Source organism: Zonotrichia albicollis, chromosome 9 (assembly GCF_047830755.1).
Source record: "Zonotrichia albicollis isolate bZonAlb1 chromosome 9, bZonAlb1.hap1, whole genome shotgun sequence".
Classification (NCBI taxonomy): domain Eukaryota; kingdom Metazoa; phylum Chordata; class Aves; order Passeriformes; family Passerellidae; genus Zonotrichia; species Zonotrichia albicollis.
In genome coordinates this window covers 8,142,654-8,166,822 of record NC_133827.1, presented here as the reverse complement: position 1 = coordinate 8,166,822, position 24,169 = coordinate 8,142,654, and the positions used below count along the sequence as shown (strand labels likewise).

The 24,169-nt window shown below is 49.2% G+C and overlaps 1 protein-coding gene across 1 annotated transcript; it reads left to right on the top strand.

Moving 5' to 3' along the window:
* Window positions 1-5,365: 5,365 nt before the first annotated feature.
* On the top strand, window positions 5,366-6,298 carry LOC141730102 (olfactory receptor 14J1-like). Its single transcript, XM_074546739.1, has one exon. The coding sequence runs from the start codon at window positions 5,366-5,368 to the stop codon at window positions 6,296-6,298; it is 933 nt and encodes a 310-aa protein (XP_074402840.1).
* Window positions 6,299-24,169: the final 17,871 nt, after the last annotated feature.

Here is a 24,169-nt window from a genome sequence, read left to right as displayed (position 1 = left end):
GTCCTGCAAGCCCTCATGGAAGCAAGGAGCCATTTGACACTGCTGGGCCCTTTGGAACCAAGGGAACATGAAATAGGTGTGGCTGCCTTGGCCTCCCAGGGGTCACCTGACAGGTCTGGCTGACTTTGGAATGTGGAAGGCTGCTCCCATCTGCCCCTGAAACACTGGGGCTCTGGGATTTTCTTTTTAGGGAAAAAAACTGTACATTTTTTTCCAGGCATCCATGGCCAAAATTAGAATTCCACCTCCAAATTTCTGTGTATCCAAGGATTACTGCCACACAGAAGTTGCCAGGGCAGACAGGTCTGCCTGGTCTTTGCCTCCTGAGGGGCAGCACTCACCCATTTTCCAAACACTGGAAAGGGCTCTCTGCTTTTATTTTTATGGAAGAAAAACATCCATCTTCTCCAGGCACAAATGTCTGAAATTAGGACTCCACATTCATAATTTCAAATATCCAAGAGCTGCTCCAAGCAAACCTGCTAGGACTGACAGGTCAGGCTTTCCTTGGCCTCTGGTGACTGCCGTTCATCAGCTCCTGAAACATAGGGGCTCCATGGTTTCCTTCCTATGGGGATCAATGTGACATTGGGAGCCTTGTGAAATGAAGGGGCCATTATGGCACTGTAGAGCACCATGGATCCAAGGCACCATTGTGACACTGTGGAGCCTTGTGGAACCAAGGACATCATTGTGGCTCTGTTGGGCCACATAATCCCAATGGGCCAGTGCAAATCAGCAATGTGGGAGTTAGGCCAGGTGTAACTCAGAGTCAGCCAGATTTTACCCCAAAAGAATTGGGCTTGAATTTCAAGTCATAAGTATCATTTGTTTAACTTATGTTGAGCCTTGATAGTTCCCCCATAAACCTTTGTGTTGTTATGCTAAGTTGTCCAAGTTCTACTCCCCTATTGGTTAATTGGTTACTTGTTTCTTCTGTATGGTTATTGTTCTGGTTTTCTAGCTCCAAGTGTCCATGTTGTTGTTTCCCTTTTGTCTCAGGTCTTTGGATCCTGCCCCTCATACTGTTCTCAACTTCTCCATGTTTATTGTCTATCACCCTGGTATTAAAGTTCTTTTTGGGAAACTCCATCGAACCTGCTCCTTTTCATTTTTGCAAACCTCACCCTGAAGTCAGGGAACCAGAAAGGTTTGTCACAGCCACCTTCATTGTGACATTTGGCACCCGAAGAGGGACCATGACATTCAGTCACATCAGCTGGGATTAGCTGATGGATAAGCCAGAGCTCCCTGGGATTTTGGATTGTGCCAGGCCCGGCGGTTTCATCGTTGCTTCAAGGGACCTTGCCCAGGATCAGCAGGGACAACGATGGTTTCACCGGCATAGGACTGCAGGTGGGTTTTGGGGATGTGCAAGACATTTATTGCCCATTTTGCCACTGTGTTTTTACAATATGCACCCACGTTCCATTATTGATTTTGAGTGTCCCGGTGGCTCTTCCCCATAAGGCAGAGAAAGAGAAGAATAGGCAGCCAGATGTCCAAAGTAGAAAGGAGGATATATAGATGCTTTAATTCTTACTGATCATGATATAATATTTTCAAAGAACGAATTAAAATCAATCAAGAGATGGATCATAAAAAATTTTCGAGATGCCTCTGCTGATGAAATCCATACCACTGAATTTTTGGACTCAGTGTGAGTTAAAATGTACAATCTTTCGATCGAAAGGGACCCCACTGCACCACACATGCTTCCCATCTTCCATACCATAATTGAGACCCTTCACCAGCAAGCAGTGTGTTGAAAACACAATCCATTAGTAACTCCTAACTCGGGATCTCCCCTCAAATCAGCCTTTCTCAGAACTTCCACGATGGTCCAAGGTGGCAATGGCCATGTAGTCTTGGAGCATCATGCCCTGGAAACTCAAGACGGAAGGAGCGTGAATGTGGCTCAGGAGCCGGTTCATCCTCTCTCCATCTTGGCTCCTCCACTTCCTGCTACCACAACCTTCTCTTCTGTTCTAAATCAATCTCCAGACTCCAGCCCCACAACTGCGGGTCACGCATGTCAATCATTCCACCTTCACCCTGGGCCGTGCCTCCAGAACACCAGCCTGGAAGTCCACCATCCTAAATCAAGGCACTTCCTCCCCAACATCTGACAAAATAGCAACACCCCCTTCCTTACCCACTGGCAAGAATATAACCCACATGGTCAAGGATATTAACCCCAGCTGTCACACTATTTCTAATCCAAATGTTTCTGTTCCAAGTTACTCTTCCTCCCCAGAAGACAGTTTTGATTCCCCAGAGCAACCTCAATCTTCAACTCCAGAAGATCCCTAGGAAAGGATCCAGAAAGAAGCAGTTAAGGAAGGAGACTGGCAAATAGTCTCGAAATTCCTCATTTTCTCCATATGTTATGAAAGAAGGGGGCAGAAGCCCAGGTATCAGCCATTGGTTTATGAGGAAATCAAGGATCTGTGTAGGGCAGCTAAAGACCATAGGAGGGACTTACCTTGTTTTAATGGCCTAATGAGGGCCACATTTACAGCACATGTCTTAACCCCCTATGATTTAAAATATATTATGACCATGTTGTTGTCACCTACAGAATACACCCTTTGGGAAGGGGGATGGAAGTGTTTACTAAATCAAATAATAGCATACTATGCTAATAATGAGGCAAGGGCAGAATTGGCAACCAACCATCTAGCTGGAGAAGGACAACACAGCCTTCCAGATGATCAAGCAGCAGGTATCCCCAGAGAAGTATTGAATGATATCAAAGAGATGGCTTTGAAAGCTTTAATCCAGGTATTGGATGGTAGCATCCCCAATTTGGACTGCCTTGGGTGGCTGCAGCTAAAGCTTTAGGACAATTAGACCATCCTGGATGCTTGTTAGGTAAGCAAACCAATGCTACTTCCCTCACATTGAGTGGCCTGCTCTCAGATATAGAGGCCATCAGACAGGCCACCTTGCAGAACAGCAATAGAGTTTTTACTCTGGGCACATGGGCATGGCTGTGTAGAGTCTGAGGGCATGTGTTGCATGAACCTCTCCAGGCACAGCGAGTCAATCCACAGGAGCATTCAGGTACTGAAGGAAGGGTTCAAGAAGCTTCAAGTGGAAAACAAAGACTGGTTCAATAAACTCTTCCAATCCTGACAACTAAAGGGTTGCATGATGTCTAACTAAAAGAGGACTGCTAATTGTCTTTATGGTTGTTGTTGAATTGTTAATTGTCCCATGTTTTTTTGGATGATTTGAGAAAGTCTTACAGAATTCTTTCAGTTCCATCTTCATTGAAAAACAGAAAGAGGGAAGATATCCAACACAGGCTCCTCATGAACTCCTTGGAGGAGAGAATTGGCAGCCAGCATGTCACAAAAACCTCTCTGAGACTCAGTGTGGGAAGGAAAATCCTTAAAAGTACCTAAAAGTATCCTTAAATCCATAAAGTACCTTAAAAACCTTGAGTATCTCAAAGTATTAATGAGCCCCACTGAGTGTCAATACAAAGCTCTCATGGGACTCATTAAAGTAGATAATTGGGGCCATGATTGCACAAACCTCTCCCAGAGTCTGTATCAAAAGAGAAACACCAAGTACCTTAAAATAACTGAAGTACTCTGAAGCATTAATGAGCCCCACTGAGTGTTGGTACTGACAAAGCCTCTCCAGGGACTAATTACAGCAGATAATTGGAGGTCATGATTGCACAAACCTCCAAGAGATTCCAAGGCAAAAGCCAAACCCAAAGTCCTTTGAAAAACTGCAGTCCCTGCAGGGAGCATTCAGGAGCCCCCAAGGCCATTCCTGAGCAAGGCTCCCCAGGGAATCCTTCCAGCAGATCCTTGAGACCACTGGGATGTGGGCTAGGGGAGGGTGCTGAGGGCAGGACAAGGGGCTGACAGTGCCCAGCCTGGCTGGGGCTGTGCCAGGAGGCTCCAGGGCCTCAGGACAAGGCATCTCCTCGCAGCCCTTGGTGGCACAGACCCTGCTGTGCCCCAGGGCACCAAGACTTGGCTTCTCTTTGTCCCCACCTGTCATCACTGCCTCCAGTTCTCTGTTCTGCCTGGGACCTGGGGACACTTTCTCAGTTGTGTCCCACACTGAGACCCATTAAAAGTCCAAAAAACTTTGTAGTTGGATTCTGACTTGGAGTTCTGGAGAGGTTTTTTCAGCTCCCTCTCAGGGACTGATGTTCAGGGCCTCAGCACAAAGCCCCAGAGGCTCATTAAAGTGCCTCTGCTGTGTCTGTGCTGCTGAGTTGAGCTGGGCTCCTGGCACAGAGGCAGTTCCTGGTAACCAAGAAGAGCTTCAAAAGCACATTTCTCTTGATGAGCACCTCTAGTGTCAGCCCAGCAGGGCTGGGGCACTGCCTGCAGCCACCCTGGGAACAGCACAGAGGCACAGAGAGCTTCAATCAGTCAGGGCTGGGAAGGTGCTGAGAAGTGCCTGGGGCACAGTCACTGCCAGCCCTTGGCACAGGAACCTCTGGCTGCAGGACAATGCAGCTGCAGCTCCTGGAGCCATCTCCTCAAGCTGGAACATCCCAATGCCTACAGACCCTGTGAGTACATTCTCTGATTGTCTCTTGTGCAGAGCAGCCAGGGGTGCCCAGGGCTGTGCTGAAGAGCAGGGTCCTGCAGCCCAGGGCGCTGTGCGGGGGCAGGGACTCTGCTGCCTGCCAGGGACAGCTCTCAGCCGGCCCTGGCAGCTGCTCCCAGCGCTGGGGGACAAGATGTGGGCGGGGAGTGAGAGCTGGTAAGCTTGGAAGTGTTCTCCTTCTGTGATGAGGATGCTGCATTGCTCAGGACTGCTCCCAGCATGGCATTTTACTGCAGAAAATGTCCAAATAGCTTATACATGGAGCTCAGCAAAGCAGAAGCTGCATAAGAGGGAAAATCCTGCATTTTTAATGTAATGCTGTGGGTTGCCTGAACGGGAAATCGCACATATGTATTAATCTCTCTTTTCAGAATGGTATTAAAAAAAAAACCAAACAAAATCTCCCGGATCTGAATAAACCAGGCAGTGAAAGAAATTACCACAAGACCTCTTAGAGGCAGCATCACTGTCGCTTTTCCAGCCTCCTTGGGGTTGCTCTGATGTTGCCATCAGAGCCTGCAGAGCCAGAGCTGCCCCTTGGCAGTGCCTGAGCTGGGAGGGGTCTGCAGGGCAGAGCTGAGCCCCCAGGACTGGGCTGGGCTCTGGCAGCACTGGCAGGGCTCAGCCCTGGGCACAGGGAAGCAGCTGCTGGCAGGGACAGCCCTTGGCAGGTAGTGGGGGGAAAGTGCCCCCAGGCTGTGATGGGATATTTGAAGTCCTCTCCAAGCCCAGATATCCCATAATTTCTTTTTTTACAGATCATCATGTAAAGACAGCACAAATGTCCAACAGCAGCTCCATCAGGCACTTCCTCCTGCTGGCATTGGCAGACACGCGGCAGCTGCAGCTTCTGCACTTCTGCCTCTTGCTGGGCATCTCCCTGGCTGCCCTCCTGGGCAACGGCCTCATCATCAGCGCCGTAGCCTGCGGCCACCACCTGCACACACCCATGTTCTTCTTCCTGCTCAACCTGGCCCTCAGTGACATGGGCTGCATCTGCACCACTGTCCCCAAAGCCATGCACAATTCCCTCTGGGACACCAGGAACATCTCCTACACAGGATGTGCTGCTCAGCTCTTTTTCTTTCTCTTCTTTATTGTGGCAGAGTTTTATCTCCTGACCATCATGTGCTACGACCGCTACGTGTCCATCTGCAAACCCCTGCACTACGGGACCCTCCTGGGCAGCAGAGCTTGTGCCCACATGGCAGCAGCTGCCTGGGCCAGTGCCTTTCTCTATTCACTGCTGCACACAGCCAATACATTTTCCTTGCCCCTGTGCCATGGCAATGCCCTGGGCCAGTTCTTCTGTGAAATCCCACAGATCCTCAAGCTCTCCTGCTCAAATTCCTCACTCAGGGAACTGGGGCTAATTGCAGTTAGTGTCTGCTTGCTATTTAGCTGTTTTGTGTTCATTGTTTTCTCCTATGTGCAGATCCTCAGGGTCGTGCTGAGGATCCCCTCTGAGCAGGGACGGCACAAAGCCTTTTCCACCTGCCTCCCTCACCTGGCTGTGGTCTCCCTGTTCATCAGCAGTGCCATATTTGCTCACCTGAAGCCTCCCTCCCTCTCCTCCCCATCCCTGGATCTGGCTGTGTCAGTTCTGTACTCAGTGGTGCCTCCAGCCCTGAACCCCCTCATCTACAGCCTGAGGAACCAGGAGCTCAAGGCTGCTGTGAGGAGACTGATCACTGGATGCTTTCAGGAACATTAAACTGCTGCACGATTTCTGCAAATCACTTGTAATAAAACTAGTTTTTGATACTTCTTGTTGGTTTCATTTTGGAGATTTCTTTCCTTTGTTTTAGTTTTTTCATTCTGTCCACAAAGAAACATCATTGCTTGTGCCATTTCTCATTTTTTTTCTCTCTACCTTCCCTGTGGCCACAGACTGTGTCAATGGGGGACTGCACTCTTGGTGTATTTAAGGGAAGTAAAGGATGTCCCAGCAAAGTTTTCTGCAGAGATGCCCTTTTGTTGCCTTCTCTGGAGCTGCAGCAGCAATGTCTGTGTGCAGAGCTGGGGGCAGATCAGTGCTGGCACATCAGCGCTGCTCCTGCTGGCCACACCATTCCTGAGCCAGGCCAGGAGCCATTGGCCTTCTTGGCCACCTGGTCACACTGATGGCTCATGTCCAGCCTGCTGTCCATCAGTCCCTGCAGGTCCCTTTCTGCCTGGCTGCTGTTCAGCCACTCCATCCCCAGCCTATAGCACTGGGGCCAAATTGCAGGGCCTGGTACTTAGACTTTTTAAACCTTAAATTGCTGGATTCAGCCCCTCAATCCAGCCTGTCCAGGTCTCTCTGCAAAGCTCTTCTACCTCAGATCAACACTCACATCCAGCTTGGTGTCATCTGCAAAGATGTCCTAGGTTCCAGGGGGCCCCTCAGTGTCACAATGGCCTCTTGGTTGCACAAGGCCCTGCACTGTCACACTGTTCTCCTTGGGTCCATGAGACCATGCAGAGCAACAATGGTCTCCTTGGTTCCGTGGGACCCCAAAATGTGACAGTGGACTCCTTGGTTCCGTGGGGCTTCACATGTTCTTGTTGGTGCTGCAGTTTCACAGAGGCCCCTTGGTTCTATGAGGCCCCAGAGTGTCACAATGGCCCCATGGGTACATGAGGTCCCACACTGTCAACCATGGTCTCTGTAGTTCCACAAGTCCCCTCAGTGTCACAATGGACTCCTTGTTTCCACAAGTCCCCTCAGTGTCACAACATTCTTCCAGATCCCCTGAGGCCCCCTCGTGTCACAGTGGCCCCTTGGTTACACAGGATCCTGCAGTGTCACAATGTCCCATCGGTTTCATGAGGCCCCGCAGTGTCAGAATGGCCCCTTGGTTCTGCTGGGCCCTGGACTCTCCCAATGGTCTCCTTGGTTTTGTAGTGTCAAAATGGTGAAACCCCTTGGTTACACAAGGCCCTGCAGTGTCACAATGGCCTCTGTGGTTCCACAAGGTCCCAGAGTGTCACCATGCACTGCCTCGTTCCATTTGGCCCCAGAGCACAGCAGTGGACCCCTGGTTCTATGGAGCTGCACGGTGTCACCATGGTCCTCTTAGTTCCATGAGGCCTTGCAGTGTCACAATGGCCCCGGAGTGTCCCAGTCATCACAGAGTGACAGAATTAAATAGGCTGGAAAAGACCTTTAGGATCATCAAGTCCAACCAATGCCCTAATACTGCCTTGTCACCCAGACCATGGTGCTAAGTGCCACTGGAGAGGGACAGTGACTCTGCCACCTCCCCCTGGCCAGCCCATTCCAATTCTCACCCTTTCTGTGAAGAACTTCTTCCTATTGTCCAGCCTGAACCTCCCCTGGTGCCGCTTAAGGCTGTGTCTTCTTGTCCTGCCCTCCAGCAGATCCACACTCACACCCAGCTTGGTGCCATCTGCAATTTGTGAATGGTGGACTCGATCCCCTCCTCCAGATCATCAGTGAAGATATTAAACAGGACTGGGCCCAGCACAGACCCCTGGGGGACACCACCAGTGCCTGGACACCAGCTGGGTGCAGCACCATCCCACCACTCTCTGGGCCCAGCCTCCAGCCAGCTGTTAAATCTCCCAGTGAGGAGGGAACCTGCCCAAGCTGTGGGCTGCAGCTTTTCCAGGGAATGCTGTCAGAGACAGTGTCAAAGGCTTTGCTGAATTCCAGGTACAAAACATCCACAGCCTTTCCTACATCCACAGGCGGGTCACCGGGTCATAAAAGGAGACCAGGTTGATCAGGCAGGACCTTCCACTCCTAAATCCACGCTGGCTGGCTCTGACCCCTCGGCCATCCTGTGGGTGCCCTGTGATGGCACTCAAGGTGATATGTTCCATAACCTTGCTGGGCACCCAGGTCAGGCTGACAGGCCTGGAGTTCCCCAGATCCTCCTTCCAGCCCTTCTTGGGGATGGGCTCACACTGACACCTCCAGTCCTCTGGGACCTCCCTGCTGAGCCAGCACTGATGGTGAATGATGGAGCGCAGCCTGGGGAGCTCATCTACAGCTCCCTCATTGCCCTAGGATGGACCCCATCCAATCCCATACACTTGTGAGCATTTGAGTAGCTCAGCAGGTCACCCACTGCTTCCTTCTGGATTCCAGGGACTATTCTGCTCCCTGTGCCCATCTACCAGCTCAGGAGACCACTTGTCCTGAGGATATCCTCTCCTAATATTGAAAATTGAGACAAACAAGGTGTTAAGTAGCTCAGTCTTTTCCTTATCTTTGGTTACTATATTCTCCACTGCATCCAATAAAGAGTAGAGGTTCGCCTTATCCCATGTTTTGCTATTAGTTTATTTATAGAAACATTTCCTATTATTTTTCACAGAAGTGGCCAAGTTAAGTTCTAATTGAGCTTTCACATCTCAGCTTTTCATTCTGCATGACCTAACAACATCCTTAAACACTTCCTAAGTTGCCTGACCTTCTATCCAATGTTGATGCTTCCCGCTTAACATTACTTTCTTGAAATGTGTCCATCCTTCCTGGGCACCATTTGTTTTTAAGGGCTGTTTCCCTTAAAGCAATCAGTACCTGATTTGGTATTCCCCAAATCTGCCTCCTAAACAGGCCAAAGTTTGCCCTTCCTAATTCCAATGTAGAAGTTTTGTTGCTGTCCCTCCTTCTTTCACAGAATATTGAACACTTCATTATTTCATGGTCACTGTGCCCCAGGCAGCCTCTGAGCCCCACATCTGCCACCAGCCCTTCTCTGTTTGTGAACAGCAGCAGACAGAGCTTTCCTTGGCAGTGGGAGTGCTATCAAAAATTCAGTAAAAGAGAAAACTCCTTAACCCCAGTGTAGCATTAAGAAGCAGCATTCACTATTCAGCTGCATGCACGGGGGGAATATAGCTCCGCCCAAAACTGTGCATGCTGAGTACAGGAGAGTTTCTCTTTATTTTCTGTATTTTGCATACATATTCATTGATTGTCCTGGACTAAACACACATGTGACAATCGTTTATCGAATATCATTAACATATTTCCCCTCCCCTTCACCCATGTTCTGGGTCCTCTCTGGTGGTCCCGGGTGCTCGTGGACCCCAATGTTCCAGTGGCCCTGGCTGAGCTGGCAGGACACTAAGGCTACTGAACTTCCAGTTCCCCTTCTCACACAATGGGCACTGTGTGGTTTCCACAGGCCTGGGGTTGTGGAGAACAAGTTCCAGGTGTCACCTCACCTAGTGGAGACAAATTATCATCTGGTACCATGTGGTCACAGAGTGGGTTGTGACATCACAGAGTGGGTTATGTGAGGTCATTGAGAGCTATGACATCATACACTGCCTCTGTGACATAACAGAGCCAGCTGTGACATCACAGGGCAGAGGTCTGATATCACAGAGCAGACATGGCATCACAGAGTTGGCTGTGACATCATAGACCAGCTGTGTGACATTGGAGAATGGGCTGTGACATCACTGAGCAGCTGTGACATCCCAGAGGGGCTGTGTGACATCCCAGCAGGGCTGTGTCAGGTCACTGGGTTGGTCACTCTGCCCCAGCTCCCCCTCACAGTTTCTCCCAACAACTCCAATGCTGTCCATGCCCAGCAGGGTCCCTGTCCCCCGGGATCCCCCTGGCCCACCTGGAGCCACAGCCTCCACCAAAGGATGTTCCACAGGATCCACCCCAGAGCCTGACAGGGGACAAGGGCCTGGGCTGTGTGACCAGGACATCAAGCACGGGGATTACCCAGGTCACTGTGGCCTGGGTTGGCTTGCCCAGGGCAGGAAAGATGTCTGGCAGCTGGAGCAGGGTCTGGGAAGGGCCTCCAATGTGGGGCTGGAGCCCTTGGGCTGTGAGCAGAGGCTGAGGGAGCTGGGCTGGTCCAGCCTGGAGCAGGGAAGGCTGAGGGGCTCCTCATCCCAGCCTGGCAGTGCCAGTGAGGAGGGGATGGAGAACACAGAGCCAGGCTCTTCACAGGGGGCTGGGGGGAGACAAAAGCCAATGGGTGGAAGGGGAAAGAGGGGAGATCAGCCAGGGCATGAGCAGATGAAATGAGTCAGATTGGTTTCAGCATTTCCTCAACACCAAGAGCAGCCTGACCTTCCTTCTCCATCCAACACTGATAGATTTGCAAATCATGAATTGTTTGAGCTGTTCTGTCCTCAGTCCAGGACAAGAATCCTGATACAAGAACTTAATTGTGTTTATATCTATCACAGAACCACATTAGTCAAAAATTAATTTTAGTATGCAACTCAGTTGTGAACAGTGGACTCATCAGACATGCTGGGACATTGCACATAGCTCAGGGAAGAGTTTGTAATTGTGTGATTTTAATGGTGTCATTTTTATTAAGTTACATCCTGTTCAACTGTGGTCTGTTGGCTAGGTCCAGTGTGGGGTGGAGGGAGCTCAGATTTGCACAAGGCTGCTCTGAGTGCCAGCCTTGAATGGGGTGGGGGTAGGGACAGAGTCTGATTGATTGTCAGCCATGAAAGGTCTTGATTTTCACACCCAGTCAAACTGCATGAGGAGGTACTTGGATTCAATGTCAATTGGAGATTGCACATTTCAATGAATTACTAGTAAAAAAAAATTACAGGACCTAAAAAAATATTTTCTTGCTGTTTTTTTAAATTCAGGGTGTTCACATTGAATTGGCTTCTGAAATCTGACTAATTAACCACACATTTGATTTGAACACTTCAATCAAATTATTCCCAGAAGCTTAGCTTGTTTAGCTGTTCTGAATGTTAATGAGCCCTGGGACACTGAATTCCTGCACTCAAGAGCTGAAGGCTGAACAAGCCTCTGCAGCAGGAAAATCCAGCAGCAGCCTCCAAGGTGCTGAGGATGTCAGCAGCCCCCACTGAGGCCATCCCTGCCCAGAGACCGTGGGGGAATGGGCAGACAAGGAGAGCGTCCCTGGGGCTGGGGCAGCACAACTCAGAGGCACCAGCGGCTCCAGCTGGGAAATGGAGTGTGGAATGTGGCTGGGAAAGCCCTGCCTGCGCTGTGCCAAGCAGGACAGACAAGCCCTGACTTCCATCCAGTAGAAAACTCTGTCAAGGAGATATTTAAAAGGATTTACAATTGTTTGTGTACTGTGAGTTGGACTCCCTGGAGAAATACCAACAGGAGATTCTCAGGAGCTCAAAACAACCAAACAGCTTTTACTGGTAACTTTACAAAATCAGAGAAACTTTGGCAAACGTTTCTTTATGACTTTGAAGTGGTTTTGGTTTGTTAATTCAAGATTTTTGTAATCTTGAGATTTCTTAATTAATAGATTTGTGAATGTGGTGGGTTTTATTGTTGGTTAATTAGTTATGTATGTATTTTGTTGTAAGATAGGATTACAAGAAAGGTAAAGTAGGCCTAAAATTTAAAAAGGGTATAAAGAAAATGTTATTAAAGGTAAATTTAAAAAGAAAAAAGTAGAAAGAATTAAAATAAACTCTTTATTACACTTTCTTTGTCTTTACAACTTTTTACTGACAATGTGGAGAAACTAAACTTAAAATTTCTAGTTAGTTTACTATTTCTAGAATAGTCTTTTTTTTAGATTACCTTGAGAGGGAAGTTTTGGTGTTAAGCTTACGGGGATTTTTTTACAAGAGGAAAAAATAGGGCTTTTGTGGTTCTTTATTTGGTCATGGATAGCGGTTGCTGGCAGAAGTTAGTTATTGTGAAGTTGTTTTTATTGCTACAACCTTTTTTACAGTTTGCTGATGGGCCATGTTGACTTATGGGGTATTGTTTAAAAGATGAGTTGTTTAAAGGTAAAAGATTTTATTATTTACTTTTAAAATTATTTTTATCTCTGGGAATAGAGATTTTCTCTTGAGAATCTTGGACTTTTTTTCCTGTTTAATTTTTGATGAAATTCCAGTTATTTTTACATTTGTTTATTTTAGTATGGAGGTTTTTGTTTGCTATTACTTTGAAAATATTTTTAATAGTTTTTTGTGTTTTAAAGAAAAAGAGTTTTTTTCTTTATAGTTTATAAGAGGATTATAGTTTTTAGATTTAGGTAATTTTTCTTCTTTTTTTATTTGGGATTTATTTTCTTCTTTACTGACTTTGGTGGTTTCATATTGTTTTTTATATGCTTATATTTTGCTTTTTTCCTATACTCAAGGGAGGATTGACGTTTTGAAAGGACTGACACCTGACCTGCCAGTAAGTTGTGGTTTGGCTGTGTTAGGATTGGTTTTATGGTTTATTTTTGACTTTTTTTTTGTGTTTAATTTTTTAGTTGTAAGGTTATTTTTTCTGGGTTGTGGGTTGTAGGAGTTTTTGGTTTAAGTTGTGTTGGAGGAAAGGGACTTGATAGTAAGATTTAAATAGCTGTGGCTAGCTTTGTTTTGGTTGGGGTTTTGTAGCCTCTTTTGTTTTCCTGTTTGGTAGTTGTTCGGGTTTGGTTTGGTTAGAATTGGGCTGATGGGGAGGGGGGCAGCCTGGGGAGGGGGGAAGGGGCTCAGCCCACGGCAGGGTTGCTAAGTTTGGTTTGGTTTGGTTTGGTTTGGTTTGGTTTGGTTTGGTTTGGTTTGGTTTGGTTTGGTTTGGTTTGGTTTGGTTGAGATGGGGGCCAGGGCCACGGCTTGCTGCTTCTTTGTTGACTGGAAAAGAAAGAGGAGGTTCCTGGGTTTCTTTGTCTTTAACATTTGTGTTTAACAGAGGCGTGTTCCGTTTCTTAGTGGTTTAACAGATTGTCAATTACACAAAAAGTTTTGTATTACTTTTTAAAATTCTTCTCATGTCAAACTACGACAGATAATCAGTCAACAAAAAACACTTCTGAAAGCATTGACTTGGCCCATTCAACTTCACAAACTCTAAGCCTGTTCAATTTTAAGTTACTCAACATTTCCAGGAGCACAGAAACGGAAGAAGAAGACACAGAAAGAGAGAAAGGCAAAAAAGATCCAGAGAAGCACATACACAGGTACCAGCTCCTGGATTCCAGCACTGGTAAGATGGAAATTCCAATAGGAGGTAGGGCCAAGATGTGTGCTTGCCTTGTGGTCAGCCTTCAATTCCCCTTGGCCATCCTGGGCCCTTCTCCCAGGTGGGACTGCGGGTCATTTGGTCCCTCAGGAGCTGGGCTGGGGCTGCAGAGGTGGCTGTGGAGCATTGCCTGTGCTGTGCCAGGGACTGGCAGACACTGCTGGGCTGGGATAGAGGCTCTGGGGATATTGGGGTTCCAGGGCAGGGCAGGGCTGGACCTGCCCATTCCTCCCCCACACACAAAATGTTTCTAGCCAACAATCTCCTCCTGTCTGTCACAATAGGGAATGTTGGGAATGTTGGAGGTGAAATCCCAATTCTGGCCATGTCCACCTGGACTAGAAGGACAGTTCTTTTCCGTAGGAAGGGAAGCACAGAGCCCCAGTGTTTGGAAGGCAGGTGTGAGCCTCATTGGGCCAATGCCAGCCAGACTTGTCCGGAATAGCAGATTTTGTCTGGGAGCGGTCTTTGGATATAGGAAATTTTGAAAGTGGAACCCCAGTCTTGGCCATCTCCAAGGCACCTGGAGAAGCAGAACAGTTCTTTTGCATGAGAAGGAAAGCCAAAAACCTTGCCCAGTGTTTTGTGGATAGAGGGGAAGTGAGCCCCATGAAACCATTGCCAGCCAGTCTTGTCCTGTCAATATTCCTAAGGGAGCAATCCCTGGATATAAGGAAATTTGAAGGTGAAATCCCAATTCTGGCCATTGGGGCCTGGAGGAGGATGACAGATCTTTTCCATAGGAAGGAAAGCACAGAGCCCCAGTGTTTCAGCAGCAGATAAGAAGAGACCCTCAACATGCCAAAGTCAGCTGGACCAGTCAGGGAATCAAAGGGAGGCCAAACCAGCCAGACCCGTTCCTTCTTCCCTTGCTTTTATGAGGCCTTGCAGTATCACCATGGTCCCCTCGGTTCCATGGGGCCCTGCAGTGTCCTAATGATGCTTTGATTCCATGGGGTCCTGCAGTGTCACAATGGTTCCCAATGATTGCATGAGGCTCCATAGTGTCACAATGGTCCCAATGATTCCATGAGGTCTTGCAGTGTCACAATGGTCTCTGTGGTTTCCCAGGTCCCACAATGACATGTGACTCCTCTGTTCCATTAGCCCTGCAATGTCACAATGGACCTTTGGACCCTGGGGGTATGCGGTGTCACAATGGTCTCCTTTGGCTCCACGGTGTCACAATGGACCTTTGATGACAGGAGGTCCCTCTGTGTCACCCTGGAGCTTTGGTTCCATGCAGCCCTGCAGTGTCACAAAGGCCTCTTGGTTTCACCAGGCCCCACAGTATTGCAACGGTTCTCTTGGTTCTGTGGGGACACCCAGGGTCACAATGGTCTCGCTGGTTCCATGAGGCCTCACAGTGTCACAATGGTCTCCATTACTCCATAAGTCCCCTCAGTGTCACAATGGCCCCTTGGTTCCATGAGGCCATGAAGTCTCTTAATGGTGTCTCCATGGTTCCTTGGGTCCTTGCAACATCACAATGGAGCTTTGGATCCATGGGGTCTCACAGTGTCCCAATGGCCCCTGGGTTCCATGGCACCCCAAAGTGCCATAATGGTCTCCACAATTCCATGAAGGCCCACGGTGTCACAATAGACCCTTGGTTTGATGGGGTCTTTCAGTATCACAATGATCCCTACATTCCATGGAGTCACACAACGTCAGTACAGTCCCCTTGGTTCTGTGAGGTCCAGCAATGTCATAGTGCTCTCCATGATTCCATGAGGCCTCACAGGGTCATAATGCTCCCTTGGTTCCATGGGCCCTGTGCTGTTGCATTCCCCCCTTCCCTTCTCAGGTTGTCCTGCCAGCTGAGAAATGCTCCTTGGGCCTCGGCCTTGGCCAACAGCCCCTGGGCTCTGCTCCTCTGCAGCTCATCACAAACACTGTCTGCTCCAGCCACTGCTGCTGCCCAACCAGCTCCTGGTTTCTGTAGGAGCAGCCCTGGGAACTGCTTTTGTTCCCTCAGTGGCACAACATCCCTGTTCTCACACTGCCAAAGAAAGCTGTTGGTGCCAAGTGCGGCCAGGATGAACCATTGCTGGGACTGGAGCCCCTCTCTTGGGGCCCTGCAAACAGCGCTCCAAAAGGAGCCCTTGGAGCTCTCCTGGGCCAGCGACTCCCTCTGAGTGGGGCCTCTCCCAGCCGGGAACTCTCCCATTTGCTGCACTCAGGGATCCTGAACAACGATGGAGCCTGGGCCGATCCCCCCACTCCTCCAGGCTCAACCCTTTGCCCACTGGGGAGATGCAAAAGCATCCACAGTGAGCATTTCCTGCCCTCAGGGGAATTTCTAACAGTTGCCTTGCAGTGACTCTTTGCGTCTGTGTGCACACAGGAGTGCCTGTGCTGGGAAAATGTGGTAGAAATTCTGCTCTCTGAGGGGTTGGAGTGCCTTAAATGGCTGAGTCAGTCAGGCCTGTAAGTGAGGTTAAGTCACAAGGTCTAAGCTAAGTTAAATGCTGCTAAGAGTTGTTCTATTGCTAAGTTGTTAAGTTTAAGTTATTAGCTAAGTTAAATGTTTTTAAGTGTTATTCCTCTGTTAAATTGCCAAGTCATAGGTTTTAAGTTATGTCAAGTACTGTAAGGTGCTGTTCTTTTGCTAAATTGTGAAGTTGAAGGTATCAGTTAAGGATAAGTCCTGTTAAGTTTGAGCCCTGTTAAGCTTTTGGGCTGTATTCCTTTTATCCTTGGTCTCACTGTCCTTGTGTCACACACACATACAGGGATAGTTCTTGGTTCATTTATGATTTGATTGCCTGGATTCTGTTTAGCTTTGTTGTTGTTTTGTTTCCTTGGAGTGCCTGAAGTGTCCAGTCAGTAGCAAAGTGACTCTTGCCAAGGAACTTTGTGCTGTTGTCCCTTAATATTAAATCTGGTTTTTGCTGATCCCTTGCCAGGGATTTTTTCAGCGCTCTCAAGGCCTCGTTGTTAAAAGGGTGAAGGAGCCCTGGCCCAGGCTCTGGCCCTGGGGGTCACGGGGACGCTGCCGGGGGGTCCCTGTCCCCCTGTGCCACCCCCAGGGCCCCGGCCCCCCATCCCCGTGTCAGGCTCTGGGGTCGATCTCGTGGAACATCCTCTGGGGGAGGCTGCGGGGCCGGGGGCCCGGGGGGACAGGGGACCCCGCTGTGCATGAGCAGGGTTGGACTGCTCTGGGGGGAGCTGTGAGGGGGCCGGGGCAGAGTGACCTCCCCAGTGACCTCATACAGCCCCTGTGATGTCACACAGCCCCTGTGATATCATATGGCTCTCTATGATGTCACACAGCCATCTCTGTGATGTGACAGCCCCCCGTGATGTCACAGTGTCCCTGTTGTACCACACAGCCCCCTATGATGTCACACAGCCACCTGTGATATCACAGCCCACTCTGGAATGTCACACAGCACCCTTGTGATGCCACAGAACCAAATCTGGGATGTCAGCCTGGAATGGCATGCAGCTGCACTGTGATGTCCCAGAAGATGCTGAGATGTCACAAAGTCACAATGTGATGTCACAGTCTTTTCTGTGACATCACAGACTTCTCTGTGTTGTTACACAGCCACCCTCTATGATGGGAGAGTCAACTGTGTGATGTCACAACCCCCTCAGTGATGTCACAAAACCCTCTCTGCGATGTCATACTGCCACTCTGTAATGTCACAGCACACTCCTTCACCTCACAGGCTGGTCTATGTTGTAATACATGGTGTCACAGCCTGCTCTGTGATGTCACACAATCCCCTCTGTGATGCTGTAGCTGCTCAGTGACCTCACACAACAAACTCGGTGATGTCACAGCCCAATATGTGACCACACACAGCCCACTCTGTGCTGTCACACAGCCCCTTGCTGACATCAGAGCCGCTCTGTGCCTCTGTGACACAGCCACAGAGGTGCTGCTGTGACACAGCCCCCTCTGGGCCATCCCACAGCCCCTGCCAGTGCTGAGCCCCTGTGAGCTCTGTCTGTGCCCTGCTGGTGTCCCTGAGGGGCCCTGGCAGTGCCCCAGCCCTGCTGGGCTGTGCACAGGAGCTGCTCCTGGCCAGAGCTGTCTCTCTGCAGCACTGCCCTTGCCAGGAGCTGCCTCTGGGCCAGGAGCCCAGCCCAGCTCAGCAGCACAGACACAGCACAGGGACTTCAATGAGCCTCTGGGGATTTGGTGCTCTTTGCATCAGACTCATCAGTGCCTCAGAGTGGGCTCAAAAACTTCTCAAGACTTCAAAGTGAGATTGAAACACTGAAGTTTCTTGTACTTTCAGTAGATCCAGGTGAGGCATAAGACTGATAAAGTGTCCCCACGTTCCAGGTAGAGGAGAGAACTGGTGGCAGTGATGACAAGTTGGGGCAAGCAGGGGAAAGGTGTCTCTGATCCTGAGCAAACCTGCGCCTCTGTCCCTGCAGGCTGTCATCATCCCCCCGGCTGCCCCACCTGGCTGGCCCCTTCCTTTGCTGACAGCTCTGCCTCCTGCCTGCCTCTGCCTGCCCACACAAAGCCTTGGGCGGCTCCAGGCTCCTGTTGGGGGACATGCTGCACCACAGCCCTGCCCTGGCATGGAAATTCCTTTCTCTTTGCTTCCAGTCTGGGCCTCCCCAGCTGCCTATGGAATTTATTTATTCTTTCTCTGGCTGTTCTCTACTATGTCAAAAGGATCCACCATCTCTGAAACCTCCCTTCAGTCCCTCTCAGGGCTCCTCTGCTGTCCTCAGTCTCCACCCCACTGAGCACAGAGCTCCTGTGTCCCTATACAGTGCTCATGTGCTAGAGGCCATGGGCACCTGGACAAGAGGCACAGTTCTTTTCCATAGCAAGGAAACCACAGAGCCCCAGGGTTTGAAAGCAGATGAGAGGCAGTCACCAGAGGCCAAGGCAAGCCAGAACTGTCTGTCCTTGCAGCTTTTGTCTGAAAGCAGCCTTTAGATATATAGAGAGTTTTGAGGGTGGAATTCCATTTCAGCCATGGGTTCCTGGACTGGAATGACAGTTCTCCGTAGGAAGGAAAGGGTGGAGTCCCAGTGTTTCTAAGGCTTATTAGAGGCAGCCCCAAGGAGGCCAAGGCCAGCCAGACCTGTGGTAAGGGAGGAATCCTTGGATAGAAAGAATTTGGGAGCCAAAGCCAACTTTTGTCTACGGGCATCAGGACAAGAAGGACAGTTCTTTTCCATAGGAAGGAAAGTACAGAGCCTCAGTGTTTCAAAGGCAGATGAGAGCTGGCCCTCAGGAAACCAAGAGAACCTGGACAGACCTGGCAGCTTTTGTCTGGGAGCTATCCTTGGATATAAGGAATTTTGGAGGCTGATTCTCAATTTTGGCCATGGATGCCTGGACTTCAGAGATGCTTTTTGCCATGAGAAGAAAAGCACAGGCCCCCAGTGTTTTGAAAACAGATGAGAGGTGGCCCCCAAGAGGCCAAGGCCAGCACAGAGTAGGTTGTGTGAGGTCACAGGTAGGGCTATGACATCACAGAGTTTGTTGTGTGAAGTCACTGAGCAGCTACAGCATCATAGAGGGGATTCTGTGGCATCACAAAGCAGGCTGTGACATCGTGGCATGGCTGGATGACATCATAGAGCTGGCTGTGAGGTCAAACTGTGTGTGCTGAGACATTAAAGAGTGTCAGTATGACATCACAGAGGGGGTTTTGTGACATCACTGAGGGGTTGTGACATCACACAGCTGTCTGTGAGATCACAGCGGAGGATGAGGGGCCACAGAGCAGACCCTGCCATCATAGAGGGTGGCTCTGTGACATCAGAGAGTAGGTTGTGGCATCACTGGGGGACTGTGTAACATTGTGGTGGTTTGACCAGGAAGAAGTGGAATTCTGGGAGGCTGTGGTCAAACCAATGGATGTTCGGAGTTTGATATTGGCACCTGGTGTGACCAGTGCGGTTTGGACACACCTCCGAGAATACACAGGGGTTAAAAAGCAGAGCTTCGGCCCTGAGAGGCCTCTTGGGACTTCGACGGAAGGAGGTCAGATCTCCCTCCCCTGTCCAGCCGCTGCTGCTGGGCGGGGGAGGGGCTGCCATGCAGTAGGCCCGGGGCCTGGACAGAGATGGGGGGTGAGAAAGCCCTCGAGGATGGAAGGGTGGAGGAGCAGCCCCAAGAGACATCGGGCAGCCATTCCCCCCCCCAGGAGGGAGAGAGAGGGAGAGTCGGCGTCTGAATGTGATAGCAGCCGGCCAAGGAGGAGAAACGGGGGAGGGAGAAGGGTGCAGCCCGGCCGGCCAGAGCAGCAGCAGCAGCGTGTGTGGGAGTGCTGGAGTGCTCCGGGACAGACAGAGAGTGAAGTTTTAACCCCTTTCTTTCATGATTGGGGCCTTGCAAAAATGCTGATCCTCCTCAGAGCTGAATAAGAAGGGAAATAGGAGATGAGATGAGACAAGGACCTGGCCCGAAAGATGTGGAGATGATTGAGTGGAGAGAGATGATTGGAGTGGCCTTTTGGCTGGACTTTTCTTGTGGCCATGGACTCAGTTTTTTCCTGTGACACAGAGACTGCACTTGGGGGGGAAGCAGTGCCTCAGAACCAGGAGAGTTGATCATGGGGACCCCTTGGCCCCAGGGGGTTGGAAAAATATGGGGGGAACAGATGTCCCAAAGCAGAGACTGTACCTTTTTGGAGTGAGACAAGGCATCCTTAAAAGACAACCCTAGAAGCAGCTCTGGTCCATGCCCAGTGGTGAGAGCACTGAGCATGGAAGGAAGATGTCACAAGCGGCAAAAGGACTTTTCCAGGCAGTGCCGAGTGACATTGGAAGCACACAAGGTTTCAGTGTGTTTCCAGGGGAAGCCTATGGAACAAGAAGGACTCCTCTCCTCTTCATGAACTGATGTTTGAGTATTCTAAAGGATGGTGCCAGGCTGGGCAGTTGGTGATTTGGGAGAATGTATGTGATTGGGAAATTCTGGTGTTGGGGAGGAGGAAAGTGTTTTTTGTAAGGTTTTCAATTTTTTTTTCCCTTTTCCTTATAGTTTTTTCCTATTTTCCTGTAGTTTAGGTAATAAAGTGTTCTTTATGTTTAAGCTGGAGCCTGTTTTGCTTATTCCTGGTCACATCTCACAGCAGACCCCAGGGAGAGGGTGTTTTCATGGGGGCACTGGCTCTGTGCCAGGCTCTAACCATGACATCTTTTTCCCACCTAATCTCTTCAATTAACTTTTCATACAAGAACCAGATGGCCTGCATGTATCTTTCAATACATAGCCTACAATATCCCAACAGGCCTAAAAACCTTCTGACTTCGCTCTTAGTTTTTGGTGCGAGTGAGACTATCCCTGTAATTCTCTCAGGGTTCAGCCGCCAGCTCCCTTGACAAATCACAGATCCTGGGTATATTACTTCCCTTTCTACAAATTAGAGTTTCCCTTTTGATACCTGAAGTCCTTGGCCCCCAGAAAATTTAACAACACTATGGTGGATTCCCAAATTTCTTTTTCTTCCTGTCCTGAGAAAAGCAAATAATTTACATATTGGATGAGCTTTAGCTCAGGTTTAATGGAGAAGAATTTTGTTACTTCTCCTAGGGCTTGACCAAACAGGTTTGGGGATGCAGAAAACCCTTGGGGTAACCCAGTCCACCGAAGCTCTTGCTTCCTTCCAGAATCGGGGTCCTCGCATTCAAGAGCAAAGATAACCCACTTTCCTCTGCCAGTGGATATGCCCAAAAAGCATCTTTTAGGTCTATCATGCTAAACAACTGGGATGTTACTTAGGAGTGTATAGGGATTAGGCATTACTGGGTACGGATTCACTGTTCTTTTGTTCACTCCTCTCAAATCTTGGACAAGCCTGTAAGTCCCATTTGACTTCTTTACTGGTAATATGGGTGTATTATGTGGAGACATACATGGTTCTAAGGTGCTGTCCTCAAGTAGGTCCTGGATCAGCGGCTGTAGTCCTCGTCTCCCCTCCAGGGAGAGTGGATATTGTCATAGCTGAACTGGATGGTTCTCATTAGTTATTTTTATTACTATAGGTTTCATGTTCAGTTTAACTCAGTTTTTTGGTTTTGCCCAAATCATCTCTTGAATTTTCTCCTCATTTTCTTCCCTTCATTGGAGAAGCTTAAGTACCATTTTCCCTTTCTCTGGGAGCACTCCAGAGAATGTCAAAATGCACCTGTAAATCCTTTCCTAATAAATTTCACCCTGCTTCTGGAACTAATAGAACATCCCCAATTCGTATTTTATTCGTTCCTCCAAACTTTGTTTTCTTTATAACTTTTGAGGCTTTGAAACTTTCCCCTTGTTAATGTTTCAAAAGACAGGTGTCAGCTAATCAAGGCAGGAGCCACCCCTGAAATGGAAAATGTAAACCCCCCTCCCTCCAAATTGTTATAATTTTTTAAATTGAGGGGGCTCACAGGCACAGATATGGGAGCAGGAAATAAAATTCTTTAATAGGGAAGAAAATTAAACAAATAAACAATGCAGTACACTAGAACAATATTGACAGAGTCACAACTCAACCTGACACCCTGTGGGTCAGGGTGTTGGTAGCAGTCCAAATAGAAATGTGGCTGCAGTCCTCCTGGAGTGTCAGGTGTGGTTCTGTTGGAGCAGGAGGTCCTGTAGAAAAGGATGTATTCCTCTGAAGATCCAGTGGGAGAAGAGACAGCTGCTGTTCCTCTGGGGAATCCAGTGGAGAAAGCTGTTCTGTTATTCCAGAATCTCCAGATTATATCTGGGTAGCAATCCTTGGCTCCTCCCTCCGGGCGGAGCATCTCACAATGGGATGGTATAGTTCTTATCAGTCATGCAGTGACATTCAATAGCCCATTATCAATAGATGCCCCCTCCCAAAGGAGGAGTGATTGTGATCAGTCAGAGAGAGAGATAAGGCAAACTGCCCACTTGACAAGACAACTGCCATAGAGATGGTAATAGAATACATCTTGCCTTGCAATCTGGAACAACACCAGAGCCATCAGCCCATCCCAGCTGGTTATGCGATGAGGCCTCCAAATCCCATCTTGGGAGATTTTTGGGTCCTCTCCAAAGTCTGTGAAAATGGAAAAATGTAGTCAAAGGCATTTACTTGCAAATCTTGCAGTGACAGGCTCAATATCTCTAAATTGAATGAGGGTGGATTTACATTTGTTAGAAAGAGGAAATTTTTTACATTAATGAGAGTGGCACAAAATGGCAACCATTTTTCCAGAGAATTGGAAGCCCCATCCCAGGAATTGTCCAAGAGCAGGAGATTTGTGCAACCTGACCCAAGGGAACCCTCTCATCCCCTTGGACAGAATTCCTGCTTTGTGGTTCTCTGATGTCCTGGGTGCCCCCAAAACGCTTCTGGCCAGAATGTTGCTGAGGGCCCCAGGCTGCTGCAGGGGCAGTGACCTTACAGCCATCACCATGGCAGCCCTGTTCCCTGGGCCTGGCTCTGCCCTTTCCTCTGCCCCTGCCTTGGCTCTGCTGCCATGAAGAGTTTTGTCATTAATATCTTGTTGTGAAGGTGCTGGGGCCAATGGCTTCCCAATGGCTTCTGCTCCTGGAGCAGAAGTGGCTTTTCAGAGCCCAGCCAGAAATGAGCCCTGAGGCAGCAGCTCTGCAGTGGTGGCCACCAGGCCGGGCTGCCAAGGGAGACTCTGGCCATGGCCTGCAAGCAGCTGCTGCTGCCCAGGTGCCTTTGGTGCCTCAGGCTCTCCCTGGCCCAGCTCCCAGCACGGCACTCTGCCCTTGTGCCCAAGCCCTTCCCTGTGCTGGGGCTGGCCTGGGGCTTTTCCTGCAGCAGGACCTGTCCTGCTGATGGCACAGGAAAGGCAGTTCCTGCTGGAGCAGGAGGCTCTGCCTGCCATGGGCTCCAACAACTCCAGGAAGGCCCTGTTGACTTCAAAATTGCTGCCTAGAGCACTATATTATAATAATTGTTATAGCTCCTGATCTGTGGAGTAAATAACTGTGCTAGTGATCTTTCCATCTGATCATGATCAGAATAAGCCAGAAACATATTTATATAAATTAATCTGGTATTCTATCATGAATCCTACAGGACAAATTCTGTTAGTCGAATTGTTCAATTCGACTGTTCAATCAAAGACAAAGACTGTTCAATCTTTTACACCTTTGACAAATTCTGGAGCTGGGATTGGATCCAGCCACTCCCAGTCTCCTCTCTTTGAAGAAATTTTAGAAGTCTAGGGGTCCTGCAAAGGTTTGAGGATACATGGAGGCTGTTGGGTGTCATTTCTCCACCTCATGTCTCAGCAGGAATTTCTCCAATAAAGAAATAAAGCTTTTGCCTGAAGCTCCCTCTGTGCCCATGACAGGAACCCCTGTGAGTGTCTGGGACATCCCGGCTCTTTGGCAGCCTGGGGACTCCTGGGATGTCACCGTTGAGCCCCAGTGAGTGCCTGTGACAGATCGGTGCCTTTGCAGCCCACGGTCCCCTGGGATGTCAACATGGAATGGCTGTGACTGCCTCGGACCACAGGGCTCTTTACCATCCCAGAAACACCTAGAAGGCCTCCATGGAGCCCCTGTCTCTTGCCTGTGACATTCCAGCTCTAGAACAGCCTGGAGACTCTTGGAAAGTCCCCATGGAACCCCTCTGAGGGCCTGTGACAAATCTGATCCTTAGCAGGCAACCATCACCAGCCCCCTGTTGCTATGGTCAGTTTCCA

Coding starts and splice junctions, on each gene's coding strand:
- LOC141730102 (XM_074546739.1), top strand. CDS start 5,366: ATGTCCAACAGCAGCTCCATCAGGCACTTCCTCCTGCTGGCATTGGCA.